Below are 27,328 nucleotides of genomic sequence, written 5' to 3'. Positions count from 1 at the left end.
CTGTTTTCTGCTCTTTGGTCAGGATGTTGTCTCTTTGACAAATTCCCCGTTTCCTTTTTCAATTTTATGTCCAACTCGGAGGACAGACTGTAATAACCCGCACTGTCTAGTAGTGACAGACTATCCCACTCGGAGGACAGACTGCAACAGCCCGCACTGTCTAGTATTGACAGACTGTCCCACTCGGAGGGCAGACAACAATAGCCCGCACTGTCTGGTAGTGACAGACTGTCCCACTCGGAGGACAGACTGCAACATTCCGCTCTGTCTGGTAGTGACAGACTGTCCTACTATGAGGACAGACTTCAATAGCCCGTATTGTCTGGTAATAACAGACTTTCCCACTCGGAGGACAGACTACAACAGTCCGCACTGTCTAGCAGTGACAGACTATTCCACTCGGAGGACAGAATACAACAGCCCGCACTGTCTGGCAGTGACAGACTGTCCCATTTGGAGGATAGACTGTACCAGCTCGCACTGTCTGGCAGAGACAGACTGTCCCACTCGGAAGACAGACTACAATAACCAGCATTGTATGTGAGTGACAGACCTTCCAACTCGGAGGACAAACTGCACAAGCCCACAATGTATTATAATGACACACCGTCCTATCCGTAAGATAGGCAGTCTTTGTTAATATGCATTTGTTCGTTGTTACTTTATATCGATAGAGAGCCAGTGTATATATTTTAGATCGTTGTGCATAACATAAATTGATAGTTGTGGGTTTTAGTATCACCGTATTATTAATGGACAGGTTGAATCTAAGTATTTACTGGAACGAATCGTTTATATATAATATAATAGTGATAGTAATATGTCTACTTATTGGTTGTTTGAAAAGGATATTAATAATTATTAAAGGATTTTTTTAACAGTAACCGACTACAACCAGAAGCATACGACTGCTCCCACATTATGTATGTAGAAATTGTAAAAATAAGAGCCAGTTCAATATGAAATATGTTAAAATCAGTTTAGGTTTTTCCTATTATTTATGTTTGGTATGAGTAAATTCATATAATATATGAATTAAGCAATTCCAAAGCACAAATGTCGGTAAAAAATGAAAATAACACTTTATTAATTGTTTGCGTCCGAAGCGCTTTTCAGGAAAAGCTATCATAAGGAACGATCAAAGACAAACATTTGAAAGCCAAGGACGTACAAGTAACGAAACTTGTGAAGAGCTATATGACCAAATGGGACTAAAAAAAATAGCCAAATCCATCTAGAATCAACTTTGCCTGTAATATGTCATATATTATTGAGGTCTTTCTATGGTTACTTCAAGAACCATAACCATGGTGTGTTTAACATGTATAGTAGTATCCATGGGGATTCTGTTATATCAAATAAGGCAGAACATAACATTCATGAGTATTTTGAAATGGAATTTTAGGAAACACAAGTATTATACAGTCTAAAAAGCGGATTTATGATATTAGTATTTCAAAAACATTATCTTTTTTTATTTTTTTTTTATACTAACATTGCCTTTTGATTATATGGTTAACTGTTTGACATATTACTTAGAGATCTGATCTTAACAAAAAAGACTTTCGAATGTTCAGAGTAACAAATTATTTCCATCTTTGTTAACCGCTAAATTTGTATAATGTGAAATGCTCCCAAATAAATACATTGATTCTCAATTATCAAGTAAACAGTTTATACATTGAGTGTTAACGATTTCAGCGCAAGGCTTTATGTGTAACAAGAAGTTATGTCGCAGCGATGTAAGTATTCTAGATACTTTTCATGGTTATGCATAGTATTTTCGCTGCTTTACAAATATCATAGACATTGTCTTCAAATGATAATAGTGATTAAAAGAAATTATTCATATTCATTGACAGACATCATAAATAGAGGGAGAAAATAGGTTGAGTTCTAAGGTTGGAACTCTTTTGAAATATTTGACGCATTATTTTAAAACCAACCAAAAAAAGTTTCGGCGTACTTTGTGATTTGTATTTGAAAAGTCCTTCAAAGGAAAATCCATGACTGTTCAAATGCGTAGTAGAAGCATATTTTAAATTAAATCTGAAAAGTAATTGTTACATGTATAGCTTGGTTTAAATCCATTGTTGCAAATGAATGAACATGACCAGAATTTTCGCATCCTCAAATGATAAATTCAGTTTTCTTACACTGTCGTATAAAATATTTATCGTTTAATTCCTGTAAACCATTGCAGATACATTTACCGTAGTCCGATTAACTTCTACATATTTTTTCAAATCAATATTTTATTCTTGATGTATGATCTATACGAACTCTGACAATTAATTTCATAACTTTTAATCTATGATTTAAAAATGTTACCCATTCGGTCCCTATGTTAATCTTATATTTTGAGGTATTAAGTACTTGGTGGAATAAGTATAAACAGCCTTCCAATCAAAACAAAAACAATATACATGTAGTGTGATGTCTGTTTCATTATTGTGGAATATTTTTTAAATAGTTGTCCTCTTTTCATATTTCAAAAATAAATTATTATTTATATTTAAATCCAAATGATTAAAAACATTATTTGAGATTATAAACCAAATTATAAATAGCGATAAAATATTTTGGAATCGCATAAACGAAACAAATATTAATGGTTAAAACTTCCTCTTCTTCACTTGAATATTTGATTTAATTGTAAACCCTCTTGCATATAATATAATTATTATAGTAGTATTATATATATATACCACCGTGCTTGCAAACGAGTGATTTGTGATATAACATAAAAAAAAGTACATGTCCTCCTTCTTTATTCGCTATTTACAATCCTACGCATAACTTCGCTCTTCCATGAATATAATATATTAGCATTTAAATTAAATCTATTCACTAATTTAACAGCCACTATGTAAATTTTCACTTTCCCATATCATTTGGTGTTTATTGCATCTAATACTTCAATCCTCTTGACATGTAGTTAGAATGATAGGTTTCCCTTCTACCTTTTTTTCCTTTCTGCCCTGCGAGTTCCTTGCCAATATCTAAAATTTCTTTGAAAGTGTTACAATCTAGTATCAAACGGGATATTTCTAGCTAGTTATCACAGAAATCATTCCATTTTGCTTGACTAATACTATCCAAGATTTATATTTTTATATCTATAAAGCATTTATCTCTTATAGTACTTAGCATTGGTCATGATGTTACCATGTGCACTATGTCTTCATTTTCTGTATGACACAGTTGATATGTTGGTTCTGCTTTCAATTCTTCCATAGATACACAGATTTGGTTTGGAAGTTTGACTGTGTAGGTAGAAAACAGAATAGCACATCCTAATTTTTACGGTGATGTTGTTTTCCGAGCCCGGAAATGTGGATACGATCCGGGTGCACTTTTGAATCCTATACATAAACTTATTCTAAAAGGTTACCAATTCAACACTGTAATTAGATCTTTGAATAATGTTTTTATTGGTATAAATATTGATTTTGTTACTAAATATTATGTTATACACATATGCACATTTAAGATACTACAATCTGTCGTTACCTATTTTTTGGCATTGCACAAGGTCATGTTTTTCCCTGACTGTTAATGACGTGTTTACACTAAATCTATTGGATGTTGGATCTGTACTGATTGATATTTTAGTCATAGATTCATGATTCTGTTATTAGCTGTTATTTGCTTTGAACTAGCTGTCAGTAACTGCTAGTACTCTCATATCTGTACTTTTTGTCTTTTTTGTTGTGAGGGATGTATAAATCCCCTGCCACGTTCGGTTTGTGTTTTTGTAAGATATTTTTCTGCTTTGTATCGATCTGATGAGTTAAGCTCTTTATAACTGAATTTTTATAGTTTGTTCTAATGTTGTACTGTTACACCCCTGTCATTTTGATTTGACCAACATCCAAGTACTTTTTAAAATTACATATGCTAGAGATATTTGAATATACACTTCATTCCTTTTTAGATGTACTGTCATATTGTGAATTATCAAGGAGTGGCTACAAGCAGATGTCTTGTCATACCTGTAAGTATACATTGGTTCTTAAAGTTAAATACATAATATCAATTCAACTATGACTTACTTTGAAGTGAAGGTTTTTACAACAGTTCTTTCAATTGTTTGAGGCTGTTTAAGTTCTACAATCGACATACATATTATTCAAGGAAACACACTTGAACTAAACAAAAATATTTTTTCTTCTATGGAAATAACATACCGTCTTAAATGACAGACAAAAGCGACTCGTTATTGATGTCAATATATGTCTGTTATAATTCAAATTATTCTGACATCCCTTCACTGGTTGTTTCAAGACTAAAAAGTGTAGACAAGTGTAGAATTTTATATAATATATATAACATATTTTTTGCAGGTAGCAAAAACTTGTCAGTCGTATAAAGATGTTGGAGGCAATGGATGTATGTGCAATAATGATCACTGTTCAATAAACATATGTGAGTATCACTTCTTATAGGAAGTTTTAAAGAATTACTTTCTTAAACATCCGCATGATCAAAATAAATAGTGTTCAGGCTTTTTTTACAGACAGCTTTTTTACACCAATGTTAATATGGTTTCTCTTCTACATTTATCAAATGTATTGTAACATTGAACAAATTTAAGATACTAGACATCAATATAATATGCCACAATTCATGCGTATTGATTAATATATATATAGTATAAACTGATTTCGATGTTATTAAAGCTAATATTTTAAAAGAGCGTTTTCTTATACATGATCATGTTACATATTTTTTTAATGTAGTATATATATATTTATATTAAAAGTAACAATTGAACAGATATTTTGAAGAATGTTCATTGTTTCAGTGACAGAATTTTCCCTTCATCACCCAGGTAGATATTATTGATTGTTTTGTTTTATTTTATGATATTGTTCAGGTTGAATTTCAGTAAATTATGTATGTTGTATTTACAATATAAATTTTCGTGGATTGAGGAAAAATTTTAAGTTCGTGTATATTTGATTTCGTGTATATTTGATTTCGTGGTTTTGCCAACGTCTATACAAGCCTATGAAAATTTTACACTTCGTTAAACATTCAAATTCGTTGTTGGCCTATACCCTCGAAATCCTTAAAAATTGGTATCCCACAATTAATAATGAATCCACAGTATCAAGTTTTTACCACATGTCCCGCTCCAGTTTGTTTATTCGGTTGTAACATTCGATTTGTTGACACAGTCTAACTTGTTTAACTGTCATTACTGAATAGACCTTGATTCATAGATAGTATGTCTAATTGGGTTTTATCTTCAAATTTTCAACAGCTGATTTCTTTTATTTTTACACTAGTATGAGACTGTTAGTTCAGCAACAGAAATACGAACCAAGCAGAATAAAATGATTTAACAATTCAAACATTAAAATTGAAATATAGTAAAAGCATGTGTGTTGGCAGTTTCTTTATGATGCAAATGATTAAAGCTTTCATTATGTTTCATATAAACTATTAAAACAGTATTTGTTTAGTTCAAGTTATTTGTATTCAAAAGAAGAATTGATTTCGTTCAGTACATTCTATTTCAAATATTTTGCTGTGGGTTTTTTTTCCAAAATGTAGGAAAAAGTAAAATAACAAAAATACCTAACTCCAAGGGAAATTCAAAACGGAAAGTCCTTTATAAAATGGCAAAATCAAAAGCTCACACACATCTAACGAATGGAAAATAACGTTGTTTTTTGTATAAATACCATATCAACAGTTTGTAATATATTGTAAATATAAGCATCAACTGCAACAACCATAACAGCGACTACAACAAGAACTACCACAACAATTCCTACTGCAACTCCTATCACAACAACTATTACAACTATCACAACTCCGGCTACAACAACTCCTACTATCACAACTACCACTACAACAACTCCTAGAACAACAAGCATTAGTTCCACAACGACAGGTAATTTTTATAAAAATATTCTTATAATATCGGTTAATGAGTATTGGGCCTAACTATCATTATTCACTGATTCACTGAGTCGTCGAATTGGGGCAACAGTAGTTTACCAAAATAGACACTTACCCTGTCGTCACACCCGGTCTCGCTCCATTTTTATTTCATTCTATTCCCTCAGGGTTTTTTTTTTTTTTAAATGGGATTACTTTCTTCCTGATCTATTTACGAGATTTAAACATCGGTAAGCAACCGTCACATTAATTCAAATCTTATCAATCTACTAAGAAGATTAAAATCAAGGTAACAAACAAAACCTCGGAGGATGAACTCCAAAAGGCGTCGACATGTTCGCATATATATACTGTCATGCATGAATTAGTCGCCATGCGAATCCTTGCTCAAATGAAATGTCACAATCGGGGACAGTACACAATTATAGAATTGCAGATATGGGGATATTTTCACAAAATATCGTACTACAAAACATGATCGTAAGTTATACTGAAATATTTAGGACTTCGCAGACACTATTCTGGTATCTAAAACTAAGATCGAGAAATCATGTCACTAATGAGTTGAGAAACAGACAAATCGATTCGGTCAACAAATCTGTGATAGTGATTGTAAAATTTAATATGAATGTTACGGTCTTTCTCAAACCAAAATAAATTGCTTTGCAATTTCATTATTCTATTCTCTGGTAAGATACAAGGTGTAAATTATATCTCTTTTTTAACAGGGAAATAAATTCCACATGTTACAATTGCATCTGAAATATCACCTTTGCTCCTGTCAATTGTCTTCTGTTTTGTGCTATAAAACTTTAGTTAAATTAGTTTAATAGTAGATACTTTGACTTATTTTTACAAATTGTTATAATAAAATGATTATATTATTTTCAAATAAGGTTTCAACTCCCTTAGGCAAAGTTGATTTGGCTATTTATTGTATGCCGTTTTTGTTCATATAGCTCTTTAACTGCTATGATTCTTAAACATCATTGGCTTTCAAATATTCGGCATAGAGCGTTCCTCATGAAGGTAAACCCAGCACAGCAAAGCGCTAAGGAGGCATAAAATTTGTAAAGTGTTTTTTTACATAGACACAACAGTACAGACAGTTGTTATTTCCGGTATGTTTTTTCAAGAGTTTCAGAGGTTTCACGGTTTTTATCTTTTAACTTTCTCAATCATCTTTAGCTATTCGCTGTCCTTAGTTCCAATTTTGTTTATTGTTTTGCGAATTATCAAATATTTGTCATCGACAGTACTAAGCAATCAACAAGCATAAGTAAACATGTTTATAAGTAATATTTTTAAGATATGCATTGTAAGTTGAAAATAACAGTTTTACATTATTCTATCACATCCCGTGAACATCAATAAATATTGATAGTTTGAATCTTTAGTTTTCTATGTTGTGTCATCTGTACTATTATTTGTCTATTTGTCTTTTTATTTTTGGCAATGGCGTTGTCAGTTTGTTTTCGATCTATGAGTTTGATTGGCCCTCTGGTATCTTTCGTCCCTCTTGAATATGCATCCTTCTAAAGCCAGTCCTTCTATTGCCAGTACTTGCATAGTACTAGTACAAATTTCTCCAAATTATCAAGACAATCAATTTATAGGGAATAAACGACGTGTATATTTATCTAAAGCGTAATGCTTAACTAACACTACAGTTCATTTTGTAATATTTTGTGGAAAATAACCATAAATATTTTTTCAACAATTTTCACGTGTTTTTGCAAAAAAAATAGGAGCATCAGTATTTTATATACATTGTCCGTCTTTATATTAGTCCTTCTGTGTGTTCGTCCGTCTGTGCGTTAATCTGTCCATCCACTTAATGGTACATGGTTTGTCTATTAACTCCTCCTAAATTTTGTTAAGCTTGAAATATTTTATTCTGGGGAATATTTGTACGCATGCTACATAAAAATGAGTTGGTAGGTACTTAAGGGACAATCAAAATTCATTAGTCGAAAAGGAAGCGACAAAACCATAGCAAAAAAAACTGAAGATTAACGAAAAATTAACGACAACAGTCTACAAAACACTACATGCAAAACTAAAACTTAGACAACATTAAAAGCTTTCGCATTTTTTGGTCGTCAATGCTCTTCAACTTCATACTCTATTTGTCCTTTTTAACTTTTTTGATTGGAGCGTCACTTAGAAGTCTTTTGTAGACGAAACGCGCGTCTGGCGTACAAAAGTTTAATCCTGCTATGTATTATGAGTTTATTTGAACCCCATCAAACACTTGGGGGGGTCAAAGGTATTCCGAAAAAAGTAAGCAGATTCTGTTCCACAGATGGTACCCATAGTGTTGCTTATAGTAAGTACATATTAAGATGTGTAGTTCTTAAGATTATATTTTTACTTATTACAAATTTGCCGTAAATGATATCAATGATTTGTTGTTATATTAGCATTATGGTGCGCTGTTTTTTGCGCTCTCAACTCCTTCAATTTCAAATATTTAGTGAAGACATAATGATAATATGCACATCATCAGGATTTTATTTGGTTTGTTATGGTTTATTCGTACAGATGCATCTATTGGATTAGGATTTATTTATCCTTCCGGAGAACATGATATCTCTCCTGGTTTTTGATGGGGGTTAGTGCTGTTCAGTCATTAGTTTTATATTTAGTGCTTTGAAGAGTTTTGTCTTTTCGGCCATGGTATTGTTTGTTTATTTGCCTCTAATGCAAGGTGATTAAATAGAGTAGATATTTATTAACCGCCTTGGTGTGTTCGTGAAAGTGTGCTCGCCTCAAGTACAAGATGTCGCTTGTTCGATCCCCCTAGGTAAAACCAAAGACATGATAATTGGTATTTGCTGCTTTTTCACTATTCACCCAGATTGGTTGGCTCGGAGTCAAAATAAGGTGTCCGTAAAGAATGACAAATCTTCTTGTGGACTGCTACCTTTTCAACGAGCACGTAAAACATCTGACTCAATGTATCGGTCAAGTACAATCATGGTTCATTTTCATATCACATTTATATGGTATCGTCCTGATATTCATGTACTATGTGTCACTTTACGTTAAACACCAATCAATCTTAATCAGTTTTTCATTTAACTGTTAGTCAAATTGAACAATTGTCATATATCTGTCTAGCAGACAAAGGATACTTGCTATTCAAAACATAAAACAACGTTCATTTCTAAATTCAGTGCACAAAGGATTTTCTGGGGAATAGTTTTGATTAGTTTAATTACATAGTGTACATTTGTTGATGACAATGGGTATATTGAATAGCTATATTTAAATATATGTCACAATATGTCACATTCAGGTCCAAGAACTTGTCATATATGTGGAGATACGATTTACCAAGTTCCATGCAGCAGTAGACAAATTGAAAGAGATTTACCACAAACCTGTAAAACTGGAGAAAATTACTGCATGACAAATATCGTACAAGATGCCCAAGGCAATGTGGATGTTTTCAAAAGGTTTATCCTCATATGTTTATATATGATTATTTTGTCTTCGGTAAGGTTTCGCGAATTAGAGATTTCCCGATTTGCTACGTATCAGGTACGGTTGGCACGTAACTCAACCGTAAGTGTTGTTTTGGAGGCATTATTTAATGCATGCGGTTATTTCATTGATTATGAAAAAGATTAAGAAATTGCATTTCATATCAGCAAAAAATACCTTAACTCTTTTTATTACGATTTCACCTTTTCTATAACACTATGTTTATGATTCGATATGAGTTTATTTAGTTAGTTCACAAGTACATGAATCAAACAGTCCATGCATGATTGAGTTGACTTCGCATTTATATTCTACATGTAGATTTCCGTTTCTTTTTATTTTTGGTATTGTTATTGTTTTGTTTACATAAAAAAATTAAATAATGAATATTTTCTTATCCAAAAATAAAGTTTGGAATAATTAAACTATAATCAATGAACGACTTTTTTAAACATATTTTACATTTTTTTTTTTTTTTATTAACGAAAACAAATATGTTTCATAGAAAAGGACACTCTTCTCATTTTTTTATCAACAACTGAAGAATTTTATGTAGACATGCATCCTAAAAAGTAAACTGAAAAAATTATAAAAAAAATTATATTTTCTACTCTATCGCCGATAAAAAAAGAAAACAAACCAATGTTTAGGATTATTGAATTCAGCCTCATGTTTCTCAACTTTAAATTGATTGTCGCCTTAGTACAGGTAGAATTTTTGTTCGAATGTAGTTTCCTCAAAAATAGTTGTTTTTGGCACTTCTTTCTAAATACTTTTTTTCTAATAAACTAAAGAAATGAAAATAAGCGCAGAATAAGAAAATTATGTGGCATTTATTTTGTTTTATTCTATGAGCGGGTAAAAATGAATTCATTTAAGTTTCGAATTTTAGTTTATATTTTCATCTGAGACCCATTTATAAATGCAATATATTGTTACTAGATATTAAAAGCACCATAAATTGTACTTTTATTTCAGTATAAAATTAAGATGCAAATCAAAATTATTCAGTAGTATGAAACATAATATCTAATAATTTGATTTATAGAGCAAAGCATTATCGAAGAAATAACAAAAATCCTAGAACAACTGTAATTATAGTAAATTGCACTGGCACTTGTGCTCCTGGAATAATTTATTAGCATATCTTATAATTTGTCCCTTTGTTCGTACTTTTATTATTGGTAAATATATCTTGCATACAATGTATGTAAGACGATTTTTGTGAACAGCCAGAAATAATAAAGACTGGTAAAGATAATAAATATTTTGAAATATTTTAAACTCCGTAAATAAGTGACAATTTAACCATAAGAATGCAAAGAATTCATACTGACTATTAAAAAAAATATAGAGCATAAAACATGTAACGGGAATTGATTGTCTTCTTGTGCCTGTGTAATACGTGTACATGTAAACCTATGAATTTTTAGCGACAAAAAATAGGTTGTAAAGCGACGGCTTTATGTGTTCAATTCTAGTCGTTTGAACATCGTACTGTGATCATCGTATTTTTGCGAGTTCCGTTCACGCTATAAATGACTTGGGAAAATAATATTAAGCGTATAGTCAGCGAAGAAGTAAAAAGATAGCAGAATGAATTTTTATCTAAGTTGAACAGTTTTTTACTTCAAAATTTCAAGTGTTTGACCAGCATCAGAATGAACGTTCAGAGGCACAGATTAATCGTATTCATAACGATCTTTTAACGTCGGGAAAATTTGTGAAGATCAATACAAGTTTAACCGAAAAGTGGCAGTTATCTGGAAAGAAACAGAAGCTATAACAGAGTCAATAGATCCATCTTCCGTGAGGTCTAGACAGAAGATATCAGATGGTATTGAACTTTTGAATTATCGGCAGAAGTTGGTAAAGAGGGCAGATTCTGCCGCAGGTGGATGGAAATTGGTGCAAGAGTACACCGCAAAACCTATGTCAGACGATTCCTAGTACGGTAGAACAATATTTCGTGCTGAAAGAAAGATAAAATCAGATCGGGTAAAGAGGAGATACCGCATTGGTTCGTATGTTAAACCAGTGAATTTCAGTGGAACTAGAGACAGATAGATGATATTAAAGAAGCCTGGGGTTTGCTACAAAGTTACAAGCCTTGTCATTGGCAGAATGAGTGTCTTCAATAGAATCGACCAAAGTTTAGTAAAATATTTTAAATTTAGCTTTGGGTGTAAGCTACAAATCAAATTTTGATTAAGAAGGGCCATTTTATTTGATAAATCCTGTTCAAAAAGAGGTAAACAAAGTAACGGTAGATTGTGTTTTAACTGTTTTGTCGGGTGTAACGAGGATATCGATCAGACGTCTTGTCATTCAAATTTACAGGTGAATTATTTGACTCCAGTTGGTAAATTAAAAAAAATCAATACATAAATGAAAACAGTCTGGTAAAAGTTATCGAGGAAAGTTATGGTACACCATTCAAAACTCTTCAAGATAGCTGTGTTCTCAGAAATGATATAAATTCTTTAGATATTTCTGTTTTTGTGAACGCAGAAATTTCAAAACTATTAGAAAAGAAGTGTATTTCAGAAGTACAAGAAATACCTTATGTAGTAAACCAACTAACGGTAGCATATAACAGATCAGAAAAACCTCGATTTGTTCTTGATTGCAGACATATCAATGAGTGCATACATCAATTTGAATTTAAGTGTGAGAATGGTCATACAAGTGGGAGGTTTAGATAGCTATAAAACCAGGTTTAACCCTCCCCTTTTTTCATCGGAAAATACCCCTGTTCCAATTTAGGAATAAGGCAGTTGTTTTTCACTTGTTCCGTTGATAGATAGCGTTTGATTGTGACAGATTTTTTAAACTTTCCCTTTTTGATTTGCTTTGGAGTTTGGTACTTTTGGTATATTTTTTTTTCAGTTGCATATCAATTATTCAATAAGGGAAATTATCTGTTTCGTTTTCATTTAAAATTGCCTATTATCAAATAGAAATATTTCCAGATTACAGAAAGTATTTCGGTTTAAGTTGGAATTTTGAATGAATAATCAGATAGTTTGCATTTAATGTTCTACCATTTGGCATTGTTAGCGCTGTTAAGTATTGGAGGGGTCGCGGTTTAAAGATCATAATGTATCTAGATGATGGTCTGGGTGGAGACAGTAATTTTGATTGTTCATAACGTGTTGGTACTTTTATAAGACAGAGTTTGGTTTCTTAATTGCAGAAGGGAAATGTATATGGTTGCCTGAACAGAATATTACTTGGATAGTGTTAGTTTGGGAAAGGCAATTTAGAAAATTGAGTATCAACGAGGAAAGAGTTGAAAGAGATCGTTTGGTTATTGACAAGACACTTAAACATAATTTATACGTAAAGGTAAGCTTTTGCACAATTCTAGATTTGTTGGACAATTGATGATTGCTTTTAAAATCAGATTTTTGATTGTAGTATTTCTTTTGCACAGGAAAAAGCAGGAACAGTTTGTACGTGATGCAGTGATAAACAGTGTAAGAATGAAGCTCATGTTTTATACAGTTTGGTTGCCAGCTTATCTACGCATTTATTGGATTCAAGAAGTTATATTACTGTGAAAAAATATTACTATCGTTTGTTTATAGTAGGAAAAATTTGTTAGCATATTTTGTTTAGTTTCAATGCCTGCCTCACCTATGCATGTTGCATTGTATTAATCGAATTTACTAGATTCCGGTTCATCTTACAGAACAGTATATTCTGCTGTCTTCTCAAACAAATGGGCACATGAAATTGACCCTACAAATAATTTTTTTGTTCAGAGTTTAGTTGAATCTGCTAAAAGAATTGCTAAACCTGTTGTTAATAAGAAAGATCCAGTCACTACTGATATCTTAATTCGGTTATGTTCTAGGTTTCAATTGTATACATATTTACTGGTGTTTAGATGTCTGTTGACGCCGTGCTTTGTTTCGGTGGGTTTTTATGTTTTAAGGAGTTAAGTCAGCTAAGATGTAACGATTTTACAGTAAAAGATGACCATTTAGTTATAAAGATAAGGAAGAGTAAAAATGTCCAGTACCAATCAGAAGATGAGATTTGTAAGGAGCATACTTTGGCCTTGTTTTTATGCTATGTTTCTTAAATATGTTAGTTTAGCAGAATATTTGTAAGATATGTTTTTATTTCGTGCATTGTATAGAATGTGCTTTAATTAGTATTAATAAACATATTAGTTATACTACTGCAAGGGAGTGTATTATTGAGAGATAAAAACTAGTTGCACCTGAATTGAATCTTAGGTTGCATTCACCTAGGTCTGGTGGTGCCACCATGGCGGCAACCTCGGGTGTCAAAGAAATATATCGAAAGCGTCATGGTAGTTGCAAGAGTCATTCAAGCAAAGACCGCTATGTAGAAAGTAGGTTAGCTGTTTCAAAAACTTTAAACATGTATTTTATCTAAGACATGTATAAAAAGGTTTCATATTTTTCTATCTTTGTCGGTCTATACATAACTCGAGCTCATCAACAAACATTAAGTTTGGGTTGTGTTTTCATTAAGTGGCTTGGTTTAATGTATTTAGTGGAAGGAAGACTAAAAACATTCCTGAGGCGCAGAAGTATTACGAGAATTGATTGCTTTCTTGTGCACGTGTTACTTTGAATTTTAGCATCAAAACATTAGGTTGTAAAGCGACGGCTTTATGTATTCAATTCTATAAAAATAAGAAGATGTGGCATGATGGCCAATGAGACAACTATCCACTAGAGACCAATTGACACAAACGTTAACAATTATAGGTCACCGAACGGCCTTCAACGATGAGCAAAACCTATACCGCATGCTAGTAGTCAGCTATAAAAGGGTACGAAATGACAAATGTAAAACAATTAGTTGTTCAGTTTTTCAATTTCAAAGGTTAACATGAGATTAGTTTTCTAGTACGAATTATTGAATTCATATTGTATAGTGTATAGTGTATAATGTTTATATTTATCATTTGTCTTATTAAATTGGCAGCTCACAATATACAGTACTCGAGCTGGTCAACAAACGTAACTTTGTGTCGTGTTTTAACTTAGTAGTTTGGTTTAATGTATTAAGACATTTAATATACTGCTTTCTACGTTAATTTTTATCTTCACATTTGTAAAGCGACGGCTTTATGTATTCAATTCTTTAAAAATAAGAAGATGTGGCATGATGGCCAATGAGACAACTATCCACTAGAGACCAATTGACACAAAAGTTAACAATTATAGGTCACCGAACGGTCTTCAACGATGAGCAAAACCTATACCGCATGCTAGTAGTCAGCTATAAAAGGGCACGAAATGACAAATGTAAAACAATTAGTTGTTCAGTTTTTCAATTTCAAAGGTTAACATGAGATTAGTTTTCTAGTACGAGTTATTGAATTCATATTGTATAGTGTATAGTGTATAATGTTTATATTTATCATTTGTCTTATTAAATTGGCAGCTCACAATATACAGTACTCGAGCTAGTCAACAAACGTAACTTTGTGTCGTGTTTTAACTTAGTAGTTTGGTTTAATGTATTAAGACATTTAATATACTGCTTTCTACGTTAATTTTTATCTTCACATTTCAAGTAGATGTATTTCTCATAATTTTCAAAACCTTGCATAGTGGATAAGATAATATTGTTTGTTATTGGGTACTATAAATCGGGTTTTAAGACCCTTGACTGGCTGTATGACCTTAGAAGGTAAATTGTAGTTCATCATTGAGACATTATAAATGAGGTCAATTTTATATGTTAAAATGGCTTTCATTTTTTCATGTTTTATTAAGCCTACCCACAAAAAGTCCACATATTTTTTCTATACTGTTACAATAATATTACAGGAGAAAACAGAAAGATTATGAATGTGTTTTATATTTTAGTTTCTTTTCGCCTTTGTAACTTCAGGAGAAATAAGTCTAAATTGCAAACCGTTGGTGCAACGGTTACTTGCAACGGTTGCTGGAAAGCATAATCGAGTACACGCAATACTGTTTGCTATGAATCCGAATAGTACTTACGTGGAATTATTACCAAATTGCATCTCAAAATCCTTCAAGTACTTGATTATGATTTTTTTTAAAACATATGTTGATATTAAGTGTATACATCAATTATTTTCAAAAGTTCAATGACGGCTCCCAGTTTGTACTACGGTTAGAACGATAGAAAATCGGGAAACCTCTTATAAACGTTTGTTTTAACCACCATTTTCTACACAAGGAAATGCCTGTACCAAGTCAGGAATATGACAATTGTTTTCCATTCGTTTGATGAGTTTGAACTTTTGATTTTGCCATTTGAAAAAATGACTTTCCGTTTTGAATTTTTTCTTGGAGTTCGGTATTTTTGTTATTTTACTTTTTACATGGTGCCGCAAATATCTTTTTTTTTAAATCATGTCGTCTCTTGTTCGTGAACGTTTTTTATGGTTTGCCAAACCCAATGTATAAATAATTATACAGTGTACTATGAGCCTCACAATCTAACAATGATTAGTTAGAAATTAACTTCACGAAATTGTAATGTTATTCGTTATAAAACTTAGAAGATGTGGTATGATTGCCAATAAGAAACCTCTCCACCATAGACCAAATAGCGTTGATGTAATACACTAAAGGTAGTCGTACGGCCTTCATTTATTAGCAAAACCCATACCGTAGAGGCAGAAATAAAAAGACGTATACTGAAAAAATGTTAAACAATTCAAACGAAAAAGCAATGGTCTGATTTATGTACAAAACAATATACAAAAACAAATATGATAGACAGCGACCACGACAACCACTGAATTAAAGGCTACTGATTTGGTACAGACACATACAGAATGTGGCGGTGTTTAAAATGTTACCGAACGTTCAATCCTACCTCTAACCTGGGTTAGTGATGTAAAAGCACAACATAAGAAAAAAATATTAAAACCAGTTAAAATAAGCTTGACTCATCAGATCGACACACAGCCAAAAACAACTTACAAATAAATCGTGTTTCACAGACAAATCAATCAGTACGCATCCAATAGATTTAGTGTAAAGACCTACTAAATAGTCTTTAAAAAAATTCCAGCATATAATCAGCAAATTTATAACTATTCTTGGGTGGTATTAAGCATTGTTGTTTCAATCTATTATCAATTTATAGATTTCTACTTCTAGGGTACTTTATCAATATATATTTATGAAATTACCTTTAGTGTTCGGTTATATTACATGAAAATATTTGATGTGCAGGCATTTTTTTACAACAGAGAACATAGAGTTAAAGACATTACATATATTTTTTTCATATGCGTTGATTTAGCTACATGTGAAAATAAGTGGATAACAGAGTCGGCTGGTCTGGATTATTGTAAACGTTATGGAGTAGTTACAAATCCGAATGCCTTTTCTTGTCACTTTTGTTGTACCCAAGATAAATGTAACTCCATGATAGTTCCGAATGCAACTACATGGTATACAAAGACCAATTAAAATGGCAGCAATTGATGTTATATAGGCAATAAATAGTCAAACAAAGTGTTCTTTGTTTGCTTCAACCTGATTTCAATATTAGTTTATATGTTTAATAGCATTTCTACTTTTAAGTACATTACAGATATACAATATATGTGCATTGTCGGAAAATATAAAATTGATTTGTATGAGCTTTAGAAACAGGACGAAAAGCGAGGCTCGCCGACCTTTTCTCCTGTTTCGTAGCGAGTACAAATAAATTTTATATTTTCCGATAATGTACATATATTGTTTTTAGCCAGAAATTTAGTTTAGTTTACTTTAGTTGTTAAAATCTAAATCATTGTCTCTAATTTTTCAAAGAAATCGACATAGTTTAAACGCGGACCGCGAAGAGGACCCCAAAATGAACAGGTACGCAAAAAGAAATATCCACATTACCGCTTGCTCAACATGGAAGAGGGGTAACAGGAGACTTTATTTGTACAGCGAATATTTATTTGTGTACCTGTTATTTGTACAATAGTTGGCTGATTGCAGGATAAAATTATATATAATATATATACACATTTTTTAATGATTGATTTATCTGACAAATGTTATCTAAGTATGTGTACAATTAAATTAGGTAAAGGGGCATTCTATCAAATATCATTAAAAAATAAGTAAAAATAGCTTTGTTATTAAATTCCTATTTTACTTATTCAAAGACATTAATAGGCATTCGAGCTGGAATTTAAAACTTTTCCCAATATGACCGAAAACTGTCATGTAACCAATGACAACATTCATCATATAACATAACTTTCACATGGAATCTTTCCAATGGCAACACATTGCCATACATTAGCCTTAACGTGGTTTCATTCATTTCCAGACTGCATCATTCTAGTAAACAGACACGAAAATAGGAATTGCAAAATGGTGATCCCATAAGCATCATGTATATGTTCAAATCAAAATTACTAATAAAACGAAAGATATAATGATGAACAGCGAATCGAAACTCGCATTTAAAATCAATCGTTGTTGTTCAACTAAGGGCATGTTTAAAGGAAGATAATATATTTTTTTTGAATTGATACTATGCTTTTTCTTATTTTCACGCTTTCAATGGTTTTATTTATTCACTTGCTTTTTAATCTGATATAAAAATATCAAATGAATATGGATAATTACAATAACATGAACATTGCCAAGCATGAAGAAAAGAAAATTAACGACTAGGACAGATAAAACATCTATATAAACTTTAAGAACAGAACTAAACATTCATTTGGAAAAAAAAGGTTTACGACAGAATAGAAAAAAAAACAAGAAAAAAATTGGATAAAGTGTGAATATAATGCTAATATTGTATTACAAAAATGGCATATATACAATGTTTGCATTTGTTTACAATATGTTCTCCAACTATACAACAATTAATCGAAAAGAAACTAAACAAAAAGTAAGTTACAAAGTATATAATGATATTCATTATGTCATATATATCATACAAAGCATTCACAGACGTTCATGATAATCTTATAAAACAATGACTTTAAAATGTTTTGTAGAAATCATTTGCAATTGTTTTTTTACCGCAAACATTAGATTTTAAGCCAATCTTGATCTTGCTACGAAAGTAATGTATCTATTTCATCAATGATGTAGACTTTGGGGATGAAATACATTCAAAACATCCAGTAGTACAGCAATGGTGAAATCCAATTATCCCAGAATCCTGTATTTGGTATAAGTGGAACTAAAAAAAAATATTGATCAGTTCATAATTATAAATTAACCCTTTTTAGAATTTTGAATTTATTCGAAATACTAAGCATTTTTCCTCAGAAATAGATTACCTCAGCTGTATTTGACAAAACCTTTCGGAAGTGTTTGTCCTCAATGCTCTTCAACTTCGTAATTAAATTTCCCTTTTTATCTTTTTTTATTTGAGCGTCACTGATGAGTCAGTTTGTAAACGAACGCGCGTCTGGCGTACAAAATTTAAATCCTGGTATCTATGATGAGTTTATTTATTTATTATAAAGACTGTCTTTTAACAAAATAAACTTTATCTGGTGTTATTTCTTAAGGACAACACCAAGGTTAATTGAACAAAACGAACAGACAGAGAACCGTCATCAAAGTATTTCACATTCATTTGCAACACGCTTGTGTTTGATCAGTTAAGGTGGTACCCAACACCTTGACTAATACTAATTTGGCTCGTTTAATTTTCCTAAAAATTTGACAAAATGTTTACTTTGACCCCTTGACAAAAATATAAAAATTTCAAATAATTTGAACCAACCACTTTATCAGAAAAATTTCACTGGTTATATAGCAGTTTGACAAACACTAATTTTGATCATTGAGAATCTTGATATTTCCTTAACAATACAACATGATTAAAACGTTTAGCTGATTTCTACAGAGTTATCTCCCTGTAGTGTTAGGTACCACCTTAATACTTATACAATTATATTTCATCAGTTAACGCAAAATGCATCGAAATGTATATCAATTGTCGTGTTGATAATCTAATCTAATATAGAAGAAGATTAAAAACAAGTATATAATAACTATAAAAAAAACAGCCTCACATTTTAACATTCAATGGTTAATATGAGTTAAACATATATATACAAATAATTTGAAATAATTTGAAATATTTGAAATGGTTTTGGCTTTTGAAATAAGTTTGAATAGTTTTGGTTTGTTTAATGTGTGCATCAGATATTTTAAGTGGTTACAATGGGGTACTGCATTTAAAATGCATATTATTCTCTGGAGTCGGTAAAATAGATAACAATTTTAAAACTGTTAAGCAGGGAATATTTACACATTTGCAAAATAGTTTCAAAACACGATTCGTGTCTGTCAATTGTTGAAAAACAGAATGTGTCTGGATAAGTTTTAGTTATACCCAAATAACACTGCTTTGGAGTTTTCGAAAAAGGCACGGCTAAAATACCAAACAATGCCAATTGTTTGTAGAAAAACACGTCCCCCAAAAGTAACAAACATGTTGTCAATCAAAAAATCAAGCATCTTAATAAATCAGTTTCAGAGAACTTTTTGTTTGAATCAGAGTACTTTTTTTTTTTTTTTTTTTTTTTACAAAGTACGATTTATTCCTCCCTAAAACAAGATACGTTGGCCATTGTTTTTCATGAGACAAAGCAGGACCAACTCTTTCAATTTGTCTTTTAGTTTGGAATGGGGAATACTTGTGTAAAGGGTAGAAAAGTCAAATGATACTATTGCAAGATGAAAGAGTCTTATATTGTATGAACTCGTACAGATCTTTGGAATTTTTAAGTATCACCATCTGATCAACGACACCTCTAGAATAGGTATTTTCACAAAAACTTTGAATCCCGGCTTTGATTGCTGATAAAATTGATGTTAATAATTTAGAAAGAGGTTTCGTGGAGCAATTTTAAGACGTTGTTTGTAAGGACATTTATGTAATTTAGGTATCCAACAAAGTGAAATAAGATCCAATTCTTCGTCTTTGGTTGAAATTCCAAAGGAACATAGAAAGGACCTATGAGTTTTCATGATTTCTTCCTTGGTAAGTGTTGTAGGGGTATAAGTTGAGTTTCCAAGTGAATTGTCAATACCTAATTCATTTATCAAGCAGTTAGTGTAATGTGATTTACACACAAAAACGATGTTGTTGGAGGCTTTATCTGCAAAGACAACTACATATTTTTCATGGAGGCAGGACAGGTTCGCAACATTGGGTCTTTAAAGATTGATCTAGCTGGCGTTTTCAGAGACCCATTCATTTTTTTAGTTCTGATTTTTATCAACGACCTCACAGCCTCAATCCATTCGGAAATAGTATAAACGTCTTCTTTCTCGTGATTATTCCATTGCCTAGAATAAACGCTTTTCTGGATTTACCAAGAATGGATAATTACTTTAACACATAAAGAGCTGTATGAACAAATGACCCTAAAAAGAATAGCTATATATGAGGCTAACTTTGCCCGATGGAGTTAAAATCTTAGTTTATTATAATATATAAATGTATCAAAGGAATCGAATGTTATAAATGATATCACGACAGTACCAAAGTACTGTCTTATGAACCGTTGATGTTATCCCCGGGGGACTTGCCAAACTTATCTTGTAGAAACAACAGAATGACTTTTAAATAAAAATCTTACTTGTTTCCGTTGTTGTAACCGGAGCTGCTGTATAAATTGTATGGATCGGATCCACTACGGCTGGTGTAGGGAATGGATCCACTACGACGTTTGGATTTAGTCCATAGTCATAATAGTAATAGTCTGGAAACGGTTTATTGTCTGGCCACCAATAATCCCAATACTGAGGTGGGATAGTGACTGGTACTGTAGTGGCAGCCGTTGTGACTTCTGTGGTGGTTGTTACCAGTACGGATTTATACCCAATCAGAAATCCAGCTCTTCTGTTCTTTGAGTCAGTTTTGAAGGTAATGCTTATAGATTTATCAACAATCGTTGTTCTGTTCCATTCTCTACGATCACATAATATAGTACTGGAATCTAAAACAATATTTTCATAACATTTGCTTTAAAAGCAGTAATTTTACACCGTGTACTTTATAACCTTGGAAAAACATTGGATTTTCCCAATATTTTAAGTGGTAATCTTTCAAAATTTAAATGCATTTTTTTTTTCATTTGACATACATTTACGTTTGTATAACACTTTTTAGCGATTTTTTTTACGGAGTATACGTCAATGACAAAGCAAACACTCGACAGTTAAATACCAATGGACTTCTTCAAAACTTGAAGACACTGTCATTTGCAAATATGGCGCTTCGTGTATATCAAAATCTTTGAACGATAAATTCAAAAAACATTGTCTGCGATATTTTCAATTGGTAGATGCTATTTTCAGACAAATGTTAAATGTAACTTGAATGCCAATGTTGCTAAACACCAAACAATTAATTAACTATGCAGATTATGTAAAAATAGTTTAAAAGAAATTAGAGAGCCCGTTCAAGCAATGACATAGCTTTACTAAACTAGACTTTCAAGTCAAGAAATTACGTTTTTTTTTTTTTTTTTTTGCATTACTTTTGAATTATAGCAAATGTACAATCTATATGTGTACGAATGTTCAAGTAAACATGTAATGATGTTAAGTTCATACTTGGGAAAAACAACTAACCATTCGTAGTTATATGTAACCGGTGATAAGAACAGTTATCATTTTGGTCTACGTCCAGTAAATACACAACTAACTGTACAGAATCTGTTCCGTTGACTGTTATATTCCAACTACAATCACTGTTCCTGTTTTATATATAAGATTTATAAAGATTATTAGAGTTTCGAAATTACTTGTATTTGAAATGTTAGACGCTTGGTCCCTTGTTAACACATTTTCTTATATCATATTATTTACATGTTCGTGTGAGTGGTGATGGTGATTTGAAACGACAAGTATGACGACTTATAAAGCTACAATGGATAATATTCACGAATTACGTTGCATGATGAGAACGGCACTATTTTTATATGCTCTTACAATAATAGACAAGAGAAAACATTAGTCCACAAAAGCACCAAAGCAAAAGCATTGCGTATGACAAAAATCAATAAAAAAAAATAGTAGTGAACGCATTTGCTCCGGTAGGGTATTATACTCCTCAACCACCATTGATACCCATCTTGTTTAAAACTTGCAATGATCCTGTGATAAATCGTATGGTACGGTCAATTGCTGTCCGACATAAGTGTAGTAATTTATCTCCTCTATCTTGTACTCAATTACTGTCCGATGATTATGAATATTCTCCGCTGAGCTGTTTAAATGCCAAATACGTACCATACCAAGGCCAGAAAACCTAGATTTTTACTACAGAATTTGGTCATATTTGACAAATATATTCCGTAACAATCAACAAAGTCAAGATGATGTTACTATAACAATCGAAGCAAACTAAATGCGTATATAAAATAAACGGTTGCATTTAGAGTGTATATATGTATTTTTGTACTACAGCATTACATTACAGATAAGTAACTCACAATGGATAGTCATCAGGAAATCTTGGACTCGTTATGAATTGCTCGGTTTCCTCAGCTAACAACTTCTGTGTCATTTGACAGCCGGTACCAGCTTAAAGAAATGATAGGTTAAAAAAACTAAATCAGAAAGACAGTTATACAGTATAGCAACCTTAGCATTACATCAAATTATCATTGAATTATAAATAATGAAAATGTTAGTTGATAAAAATGGTGACAAGGCAGTGGCGGATCCAGAACTTTTTATAAAAGAGGAGGGGGTGGCACTGACTACCATAAGTGGGGGCACTCTACAGTCATGCTTCAGTGATTCCCTATATAATCAACCAAATTTTTCTCACGAAAGGGGGGCCGGGCCCGCCAGGCCCCCCACCCCACCCCCTGGATCCGCCTATGCAAGGGCATATTTGAAAGTTCCTTAAACAGTATATAATATAACCCTCAAGGACACAATATTCATACACATTTCACGTTCATGAAATGTTGATATATTTAAGTATTTGATTCTCCTACTTAAAGGTTCAAATGCATCCCGTTATTACCTTCACACAGTACTAAAGTGATGCAATTCGACAATTGCACTCTCAAAAATTTGCCTTTTCGTTATTGTTGTTAAAGCTGTTACCTGATTCAATAATGCTATCTATTGATATGCTTCTTATTCTTGTTAATTTCTTAGACTAGTTAAGTTCTATGGCTAAGTTCTAGACAGTTTGATAAAGAATGGATTAACTGACAGTTTCTGTGTTTATGTTAGTAAAAAAAAACATAAGAGGCATCTCTCATATAATGTTTTTACGATACTTATAAATCTGGTTATGCCTTAAATCCAACCGACATAACAACCGATTTAGCTGACCTTAGAGGGGGATTACTGCCCATCTGATAAGGAACGTTTAATTTAGAACATAAATTAAGATAAACCATCCTTTTTGCATGGTAAAGATCTCGTAAATCATCAGCTAAATTCCTAGCCCTTATAATTTACTATTGTTTTAATGGCATATAAAATTATTTGTTGCTACCAATTTCCAGTTATTTTTATCTAGTCCTCAATATGCATAAAATGTATGAGAACCAACAATAGAATGATATAAACGAGTACTGCTGATTGTTTACATGGTTGAGTATTTTTTACTTTAAACCCATTAAGTGGTCTATATCTTAATTTATCAAATGTTTAAGATTTTTTGCATGTTTTTGCAAAAAAACAACATGAAGATGAATATCACTTACATGAATCATGTGCTGGGAGAAACTTCATCATGAATCCAATCCCTGGGTCTGATTCAAAGTCCCCCGACTTAAATTCTACATACACTGAACCAGTAATCAGTATCGGTTTTGTTATATTGAAGTCGGTTTTGCAATCAAATTCATCAAAAACCGTTAAACCGGAGGAACTTTCTCCTTAAAAAGAATAAATGTATCATAAAATACTTAATTATAAATATATAGGCATAATTTTTTTTTAGCCATGATTACATTAAATAAGAGAAAAATCATTTTGTTTCAGCAATATAATTCTAATACAAAAAAATCATTATCTAAAAAAAATTCTGATATTGAGGAAAGAGTTTGCCTTTAAATGGTATTTAAATTACTAATTTCTAAGACTTTTTATTAAAGTTATAATGATATAATATACCTAAATATACTCGCACATAGTCACGCGGGCATTTCATTTTCCAAATATCTATCTGAAGAAGTATTTTCATGTCAGTTGGTGTGTTTGCTTCAGTTTTGATAATCCACGAACATGTAGTGTTCCTACAAAATAGAAAAAAAAGGATTTTGCCAGTGCATCTTGTGTACATCAAATGAAAATAACACTTTTAAATTTCGTGCGTCCAAAGCGCTTTTCTGGACTTACCTTCATCAAGAATGCTCAAACTCAAATATTTCAAAGCCATAGATGTATCTAAACATGTGATGAAAAATATGACCAAAAGAGACCTTAATATAGCCATTCTGCTCAAGCCGTCTTAAACTTGCAGTGAGGTGAGTGTTTTTTTTTGCTCCGTGTTGAAGGCCTCACTGTGAATTTGAGATGAAGAACAGCAATACAAGCGCTGTTCCTTTGATTTTTATGTGGTTTTTGCTGTGCATGTACTGATTTTGTGTACTGGATGGATACCCCATATCCTTTGCTTGTCTATTAAATTCATTTAAGGTCAAATTTACAGTACTTTTTTCATGAAATTTGCATGAAAGCTTAACCAGAACTTACAAATGAACAGTCGCAGGCTTAAACAGATGAGGTATGACTAGCATACAGACATAACTATATATTGATCACAGGCACTTGTTTCTGTAAATGGGGGGTTTACTATCCACACTTGTACGAAAAATCAGGATTTTTCGTACAAGTGTGGATAGTAGACCCGCCATTGACCGAAACAAGTGCCTGTGCTATTGATGTATTAGGAATATTATAAACAGTTCCGGGTGTGCTTTTAGCAACACCTTACAGTTGCACGCTTAAACAGATGATGTATGACTAAGATTTACAGATATAACTATCTATTGGTGTATAAAGAATATTTAAAACGACTATAATAATACAATGATTGATAGGAGGTACAACTCCTAGATAGTAAGTATTTAGTGGTTGCAATCAGAATATCATTCGTTTGAAAATATTAAGTATTACGTGTAACTTGATTTTAGTAGATAAAATGTCATATAATTCATATTGTACTTAACTTTGTTACAACGATCAGTAAACGTTCCCACGAAAAAGAATACTTGTTTAGGAGTTTAGATTGTTCCCATGAATAAGATATTTGTATAGGATTTTCGATTGTTCCTACGATAAGTATGTAATAGTATCTATTGTTTCCACGAACACAGTGTATGTGTTTCGATTGTTCCGATGATTATAATGTACGAGTTTCTATTGATTCCACAATAAGATTGCACGAGTTTCGATTGTTCCCATAATAAAAATGTTGGAGTATCGATTGTTCGCACGATAAAAATGTAAGATTTTCTATTGTTCCCACGATTAGAATGTTCAAGTTTCTATTGTTTCCACGATAAGATTGTAAGAGTTTCGATTGATCCCACGATAAGATTGTAAGAGTTTCGATTGATCCCACGATAAGATTGTAAGAGTTTCGATTGATCCCACGATAAGTCTGCAAAATATTTTTTGTTTCCACGAATACAGTCTTAGTGTTTCAGTTATTCCCACGATTAGAATGTACAAGTTTATATTGATTCTACGATAAGATTGTAAGAGTTTCGATTGTTCCTACGTTAAGACTGCAAGAGTTTCGATTGTTCCCACGATAAATATTTCCCTGAATATCAGTTTCATATGATACAAGTATTGATGTCCACGTAACTGACAGACAATCATTGATAATTATAATGGGGGGAATCGATTAGGGTTTAATAGCTATCAAATGAAAAAAAGATATAATTTATGTAAACTTTATTAGTGGTACTCACGCTTCATAGGAACCATTGTAAAAACCAGGTGATGTTATAACAGTTGGCTTGAATGATTTCAGTGTTACTGGCAGTCTTTCTCCACATTCACAATGACCTGTGTCATAAAATATAATGATGCTATTTAAGATATTGGAACTCTATTTGGTATCGGATATGCATGATTGTAAATGTTGTTACCTATATTTCAATGTAAAAGCTATGAATACGCACATAGTTTTTGTCTTTTGTCAATTCATGGTTTGTTTGTTTTTTTATTTCATTATTAATATGATTTATGATACTTAACAGCGATATGATGTGAAATTACACCAGGACTGTATCAATGATGATAATAGATAGGTGTTTAACGTCCAAGAAGGTTATCAAAGATGATGCTGAACGTCAAAGGAGTGTTTCAATTACGAAAATGGATTAATGTTTAACGCCAAGGGAATGTTTCACTTCAAAATGAGGAGGTTTAAAGATTTAAATACCAGAATAGCTTTCTGATATTTATCTATTTTCTAAATTTCGAATTATTTTACACTACTAAATAGGAACGATGATAGTGTCATTATGTCAGCTTTTCAAATAGCTTTAACATGTTTAATTTGCTGACCTCTTTAATATGTTTGTTTTTTTTTTATCTGTACAAACTACTAAATTACTGTTTCCCCATATCGTACAAAAATGGTCAAATGTTTGTAGAATATATGTATTAAAATATACAATTGAATTTCGTACATTCTTAGGCAGATACTTGTAAATATGTACTAAAAAATTGATTCTACTTGATAGTATACATAACATCTTGTTCATTTGCTTTGTCCCGTTTAAATCATTATCCACAGTAACGCCAAGATTTTTTGTTTTATTTTTTCTTTTTTTCGTGATCCTATTATCATAGATTAACGTTTACGTGGAGGTAATTGCATACAATTTTCAAAACACCAATCTATATTACGTTGAAGGTAATTGTTTAAAGTGTTAAAATCATCAGAACTTTCGTATAATGTAGAATCGTCTGCCTAAAAT

General features: G+C 31.8%; 1 protein-coding gene across 1 annotated transcript; it reads right to left on the bottom strand.

Moving 5' to 3' along the window:
* Positions 1-17,067: 17,067 nt before the first annotated feature.
* On the bottom strand, positions 17,068-26,402 carry LOC127729262 (cubilin homolog). Its single transcript, XM_052236998.1, has 7 exons — positions 26,312-26,402; positions 24,504-24,625; positions 24,092-24,265; positions 22,856-22,946; positions 21,993-22,117; positions 20,996-21,355; positions 17,068-18,576 (listed from the first exon to the last, which is right to left on the bottom strand). The coding sequence occupies exons 2-7, from the start codon at positions 24,571-24,573 to the stop codon at positions 18,506-18,508; spliced, it is 891 nt and encodes a 296-aa protein (XP_052092958.1). The 5' UTR covers positions 24,574-24,625; positions 26,312-26,402; the 3' UTR covers positions 17,068-18,505.
* Between the last annotated feature and the right edge of the window lie 926 nt (positions 26,403-27,328).

This window comes from Mytilus californianus, unplaced genomic scaffold (assembly GCF_021869535.1).
Source record: "Mytilus californianus isolate M0D057914Y unplaced genomic scaffold, xbMytCali1.0.p SCAF_2, whole genome shotgun sequence".
NCBI lineage: Eukaryota > Metazoa > Mollusca > Bivalvia > Mytilida > Mytilidae > Mytilus > Mytilus californianus.
Note: the sequence above shows the minus strand (reverse complement) of the source record. Positions and strands in the feature narration are given on the sequence as shown.

Excerpts from the sequence above, each read along its gene's own strand:
- LOC127729262 (XM_052236998.1), bottom strand. The coding sequence starts at position 24,573 with ATGAAAATACTTCTTCAGATAGATATTTGGAAAATGAAATGCCCGCGT. Across the intron at positions 24,266-24,503 it reads CTATGTGCGAGTATATTTAG|GAGAAAGTTCCTCCGGTTTA; the intron begins GTATATTATATC and ends ATTCTTTTTAAG. Across the intron at positions 22,118-22,855 it reads TTTCCTGATGACTATCCATT|GAACAGTGATTGTAGTTGGA; the intron begins GTGAGTTACTTA and ends TATATAAAACAG.